Source organism: Echinops telfairi, unplaced genomic scaffold, assembly GCF_000313985.2.
Source record: "Echinops telfairi isolate 266 unplaced genomic scaffold, ASM31398v2 ScPeMD7_7457;HRSCAF=8495, whole genome shotgun sequence".
Classification (NCBI taxonomy): Eukaryota; Metazoa; Chordata; class Mammalia; order Afrosoricida; family Tenrecidae; genus Echinops; species Echinops telfairi.
The window spans coordinates 29674245-29680683 of NW_022111357.1; the positions used below are offsets into that span (position 1 = coordinate 29674245).

At 54.0% G+C, this 6439-nt stretch overlaps 1 protein-coding gene across 1 annotated transcript in view; it reads right to left on the bottom strand.

Annotated features, from left to right (window-relative positions):
• CTRC (chymotrypsin C) overlaps nucleotides 1-5195 on the bottom strand; it is a 23614-nt gene extending 18419 nt beyond the window's left edge. Inside the window, 6 exon segments of the mRNA XM_013005312.1 lie at nucleotides 274-338; nucleotides 341-480; nucleotides 2323-2445; nucleotides 3711-3808; nucleotides 3915-4006; nucleotides 5156-5195. Of these exon segments, the coding sequence (XP_012860766.1) occupies nucleotides 274-338; nucleotides 341-480; nucleotides 2323-2445; nucleotides 3711-3808; nucleotides 3915-4006; nucleotides 5156-5195 (558 nt within the window).
• Between the last annotated feature and the right edge of the window lie 1244 nt (nucleotides 5196-6439).

Sequence of the window (6439 nt, forward strand, 5' to 3'; positions counted from 1 at the left end):
TGTCACATAGTTCGGGTTTTACAAATAGCCGCTGTTATCAGGACAAGGTTAAACACGATGTGAAAATGTTTGCGTACAAAGGAAAAGTGATGGTCAAGTGTGTGTGAGGGCTGGTTGTTGGGGCTGAACCCCCAGGAAGGCACCCGTGGTTTGCCAGGCACGATGCTCAGGGTGCTTGGCTGCAGACGGAAAGGTTGCAGGTCTGCGTCCACCCAGAGGTGACTCAGAAGAAAGGCCTGGTGACCTCCTTCTGAAACGCGTGCTATTAAACACCCCTGGATTACAGGTCTGCACATGTGGGGTCTCCATGCATTGGGTCGGATCAGCGGTGACTGGTACTCACTCCAGAGGCGGCCCCAGCCAGTGACGTAGCAGGGGAAGTCCTGGGGCAGCACGGTGTCCGCCTCGGGCAGGCAGGCCACCTGGATGGTTTCGCTGAGTTCCACGTGCTCCGCCAGCTTGATGAGGGCAATGTCGTTGCTGGAAGGCAAGGGACAGGGTAAGTGGACTGGGCAAAGCTTCTGAAACTGTGGTCACTTCCCATGAGGGTGGTGCATAACTCAATGTGGGGGTAGCGAAACATGTGGCAACAATAAAAGGTTTCTGAACGCACAAGGACCGAAAGTTAATTGAACATCAACCATGGAATCAATCTGAGGTGTTCTGGGCGGCGCTTGCCTGGGGTCGCAAATCTCTCAGGTGAAGGGGTCTTGAGTGGAAAAGGTTTAAGAAGCCCTGAGGGCTTGAGCATTGAATGGGGTGTGGGGTGGGGTTGTCAGGCCAAAGGTAGTCAGGGGTCCCACATAAGCGTCATGGAGTATCAGCTCCTCAGTGCCTGACGGATGTAGAACAAGCCTTATAACCCGATCCCCTTTCTCTTTAAGCAGAAAGACTTAACAGAGGAACCAGAAGCATTGCACACCCCTGCGGTGGATGCAGCTCTCAGAAGTTAGGCAGAAGGCCAGGGGGCAGTTATACAGATAGAGGCAGGACACGGGAGTTGTGGTTTTTACATCGCCTTTTCACCAGGATGAAGGTGGGCAGCCCTAGACAAGCTCTGGCTTGATTCTTGGTTTGTCCATTGCTGTGCAGTGAATTACTTCATACGGCTCATCTAGCTATAGTCTGGTAACTCTCACTAACAAATCAGGTAGGGCTATGCAGATAAGGTGCTTGTGGCCCACCAAGGGGATTGGATAGCTCGCCAATACTACAAATAAGGTGTATGGCACTCTCCCGTGGTTGGAACCAGGTAAATAAGGTCTATGGGGCTCTAGTGAGGGGACTGATCTTTTTCGCCATCCTGCTGCTAGGCTCAGTAAAAGCCAGTTTCAAAGCAGGTGGGGGCACTGCACCACAACCAAGAAGGAAGAGATGGGAGCAGAGCACACCCGTTGGGCTTGGGGTCCCTGCGCTGGGAACCTCCTAGACCCAGGAGCTAGGAGCAGTAAGATGGAAGACAGCATGGCCTTTGCAGGAATGATAGATGCTTTTCAGACCCTCTGAGCTAAGGTTTGCCGGAAAAGGCTCCCAGCAGGACCCAGTGGCAGCAAGGGTCCAGGAGGGCCAGAGTGGGGGTGGGGGCAGAGCGTACGAAGAAACTGCCCTGATCAAGAACTGGTATCTTGAGAAGTTTCTGTTATTTCCAGGTTGATCCCTATCTCAAGTTATACACTGTTACTTCTCTAATAAGCCATTTAACTGCAAGTGCGACTTGGGAGTTCTGTGAGACATTGTAGCAAATGACCGAACTCAAAGCAGGGCAGGAGAGGATAAAAAGGGGGAGGAGGAGGAGTTGGTGAGGAGGAGGAGGAGGAGGAGGAGTTGATGTCAGAGGTGATGGAGTGGTCCAGCAGTTTGGACAAGTTGGACACTGGGTACTTCTTCAACCCCCATCTCATAGCAACCAACTTGGTGCTGGTCTTTATTAAAGAAAGGACTGACTTAACCCTGTCCTGGGCTGTGTGACCCAGTACATATACCTTAACCTCTCTGAGCTTCAGTCCCTTGTCTCGGGCTGTGGTGAGGACTGACGAAGTGGCCGGGAAAGTACCCGCTGCACTGTGCACACTCAGTAGGTGCCCAGTAAAGGTGAGGACTCTGGACAGACCCTTCGGGCCTCCATGTCTCTAGGCCTCATGCACCGCCCAGGGACCCTTGACCCATGATGGGGGGAGGGGTGTCTGTTTCTATCTAGTTCATGGTCATTTTGCACGAAGGGGTGTCAGAGTGAGGATGGGGTTCCAGGGGCCGGGTGGCGGCAGACCCTACCGCTCTGTCTCAGGGGGCCCTCCTCTTTCTGTGCTGACCACGGACACTCACCGTATCAAGAAGGAGTTCCACTTCTCATGGACGAAGATGGTGTCCACGCCCACGAACTGGGAGCCTTCCTCGTCCAGCACCAGGTTGTTCTTCCCCAGGCCCACACGATAGGTGAGGCCATTACTGGGCAGAGCAAGGAGACAGGGTCAGGGTCGGTTTGGTGGCCGGGCCTCGTGGCTGTCATAGGAAGAGAGCATCCACCTCCCCTGACCCTTCCTAGTGGGGTGCAGAGAACGGACCTGGAGCCAAAAGACTTGGGTTATAGTGTGGCTTTGCCACCCTCAGTGAGTAGCCTCGGGCCTCAGTGCCCTCATCTGCAAAAACTTCAAACCGAACCCACTGTGGTCAAGTGGATTCGCAGAGTGAAACTGCCACAGAGGGTGTTCTGGACTGGCTTCTAGGGAAGCGGGTCGCCAGGCCTTTCTTCTGCACAACCACGGGGGGTGGGTTAGATTGGCCAACCTTTAGGTTAGCGGCTGCTGGCAAACGACTTGTGTTACCTGAATTACCTTCTCCTCACCGGTACGGTGCCGATAATATTAGAATTTGGGTCCCCGGGCTGCTGTGAGGACAAACTAGCCCACACTGCCATCAGCCCATGCCTTCAGCCTGATGACAGCCGTCCTACTGCCTCCCCCCGGAGCCCTGGCCTGTCTCCGATGGACTCAACAGGCCAGTAAGAATCTTTGCCACTGGAAACCACTCCACACCCTTTGGAGAGCTGTGTCTCACTCAAGGTCAAAGCCCAAGTCCTGACACTCACTGGCACAACCCGGACCCTTGTCTCCTCCCCAGCTGCTCTCTTCCAAAACAAAACCAAGCCATTGGCCGTCCAGTTGATGCTCCAGTCAGTTCGGACTCTCAGGCCGTCTGTCCGAGTGGAGCCAGGCCCCAGAGGGTTTCCACAGCGGACTTTTCAGATCACCAGGCCTTGCTTCCAACGCACCTCTGGGTGAACTCAACCCTCAAACCTTCCAGCAGCTCACTGAACATGCGGCCCCAGCTGGTTTGTCTCCCCTCAGCCACGCCCTTTCAAAGAGAACCCCTTGGACTTCTTGCCCCTTCCTGCCTCTGGCCTCTTTCTTTCCCTCGCCACTTGGTGTGTCATGAGCTTGCTTCACTGTCTGTTGTCTCGGCTGACACTGGGCAGTAAGCTCCCTGGGGAATACAGGCGTGGTCTTCACCCCTGCTGTATTCCCTGGCACATAGTAGTGTACAATAGATATTTGCTGCATGGATAACTGGACATAAATGCTTAGTTAGCCTTTATAGACGAGCCACCGAGTTACTGGGGTAAGGCGCTTATCTAGTCCGGGCCTGTAGGGAGGAGGGTCCTCTGAGCAGCTTTGCCGGCTCCTGCCCTGGAGCGGGCTGCCATCCCCGCTGACCTGATGCAGTGGGCGGCGGTGAGGACAAAGTCGCTGGCGATCAAGCTCCCACCGCATGTGTGCCTCCAGGTGTCGTCCTTGAGGTACTGGAGGGAGACCTGGAGAGGGTGCCCAAGGGCCACGTGTCAAGTCCCCAGGAACCCTCCCCTTTCCCCCCCACACCTTCTGCCCCCGCCCCCTCCCCCCATGCCATAGTGTGCTTACCTGCCAGGGCCAGCTGTGGGGCCTGGCATTCTCTCCTCCTACCACGCGGGTCGAGAGGTTGGGCAGGAAGCTGGGGACCCCACAGCTGGAGGCTGGGTGGGCAGGAGAGAAAGCTCCAGTGAGTAGGGTGAGGACCGGGTGGGCAGGTGGAAAGAGCGCTGGCTCATATTTCACTTCCTGGCTTTGGGAAAGCCACCTGGGTTCTGGGCCTCAACTTCCCTTTCTGGGAAATGGGAAGACCAGAGCTAACCTGGCAGGTTGAGAATGGAACTAGACAATTTATAGAAAGGGCTTAGCACATCGGGTGCTTAGAACATTGAGGGAAATAAAAAGGGGCCTGGGAGGTGTGTACACCTGTGTCCACCCCCTTACTCGTGTGTGTGTGTGTGTGTGTATGTGTGTGTGTGTGTGTGTGTGTGTGTGTTGGCCCCAGAGTTAAGGATGTTGTAGCTGGAGAGTTGTGAGACTGGGTCACAAGCACCTAGACCCCAATATTGGCTCAACCACGAGTTCATCAAGTGATCTTGGGCAAGACACCGAGCACTGAGCCTCAAGGTCCTCATCGGTATGATGGAGACCATTCAAGAACTACCTCTTGGGGCAGGAGTCCTGATGGCACAGTGGAGAAGGGCTTGGCTCCTGACCAGAAGTTTGGCAGTTCAAGCCCTGACTCGGCGGTTTGGAGGGAGAAAGACCAGGTGACCTGCTCCCATAGACTAGAGCAGGGGTTTCTGCATGGCTTGCCTCACAGTAAAAATGCAATAGACAGGAGTGTCTACTTTTGCTTGTTGTTACTGATCTTAGCTGGAAGGATTCTGTGAGATTTAGAGAGGTGATGGGACTTATCTAAGTCCTGCCAGGAGTGACATTTAAGCCAAGCCCTTTGATGGCTGATCTGATGGAATGCCACCCTAATTGGTGGGGATGGGGTGGGGCAAAGACTCCTGAGATGAGAGATCCTGCCAGGAAGGCTGGGCCCCCATGGTTCCTGGAGGGCCTGTGGATGTGGCCCTGGCTGTGACCCTGGCCCATGCTCGGTGCTTACCAAACCTCATTTCAGTCCTCAGCTGACCTGGGAGGTAGAGGCCGAGCTATAGAGGTGGGGGTTTGACTCGTCTGACCCTAGGTGAGTCAGAAGCACTGAGCCTGGGCCAGTAGAGGGCATGGACCCTGCCCTTATGCCCACAATGCCACCCCGAGTCCCAGCCCCTAGCTGCCTCCAGTCTCCACTCAGAGCTTACCGCAGGCCAGGAGTGTGGCGAGGACCGCGATGCTCAACATGTTGCCAGTGTCCAGACAGAGTGGCCAGCGAGGGGGCGCGGGCACACTTATAGGCAGGAGGGGGTGGGCCCCACCTGGCCAAGGCTGAGCCACCCCTGGAGGAGAGACCTGTTTCCATAAGGCCTTTTCCCTGACCTTGGGTAGAGCCTGTTTGATTTGGACAGGAAGACAGAGCTGGCCTGCCACCTGATTTTCCAAACACCCTGAGGTAGGGCCAGATTCCGAGTTCTGCTGCTGGCTCTTAGCCGGCACTCCGGATCAAGGAGCCCTGGTGGTGTGATGGTTAAGCCCTTGGCTACTCCTGAAAGGTTGCTAGTTTGAACCCACCAGCTGCTCCACAGGAGAAAAGACCTGGAGGGCCCTTGTGCAGTTTACTCTGTCCTGCAGGGCTGCCGAGTCGGAACCCATGCTACAGCACACAAAAGCAATGCCACCACTCCCCCATCTCATTCCTTTATCGTTATCATTTATTGGGCCCCAATCCTTCTTACACGGTCACTTACTTCTCCCAACAACATGAAGTCGATGCGACCATCTGTTCTCTAGACATGAGGAAGCTGACACACAGAGAGGTCAGTGACCGCAGGACCATCTGAATAGTCAAAGAGCTAGAATTTGAATTCAGCGCATCTAAAACGATGCTGAGTGTGAGCCCTGGTGGGGTAGTGGTTATGCATTGCCTTGTGATCTCTACGGTCCACAGTTCAAAACCACCAGCAAGCAGCTCCTCAGGACAAAGATGAGGCTTTCTACTCCCATAAGCAGTTACAGTCTCAGAAACTCACAGGGGGTCGCTATGAGCCAGCAATGGCTCAATGGCGATGCGGTTGGTATTTTTTAGCGAACACAAGGTCAAGGAAGAACTGGTTGAGAGAACCAATGTTACCGAAGGAAGAAGTTCAAACTGACTGGATGCATTAGCCAAAAACAGGGCTCCAGAAATTGATGGGATGCCAATTGAAATGTTTCAACAAGCTGATGAAGCACTGGAAACACTCCTTGATCTATGTCAAAAAAAAAATTAGAAGACGGCTTATCTGGCCAACCAACTGCAAGAGGTCCATATTTGTGCCTATTCCAAAGAAAGGTGACCCACAGAAGGCAGAAGTCACTGAACAATATCATTAATATCACATGCAAGTAAACGTTGCTGAAGATCATTCAATAATGGTTGCAGCAGTACATCCACAGGGAGCTGTCAGATTCAAAAAAAGATGTGGAAAGAAGGATAGGATTTCTGATAT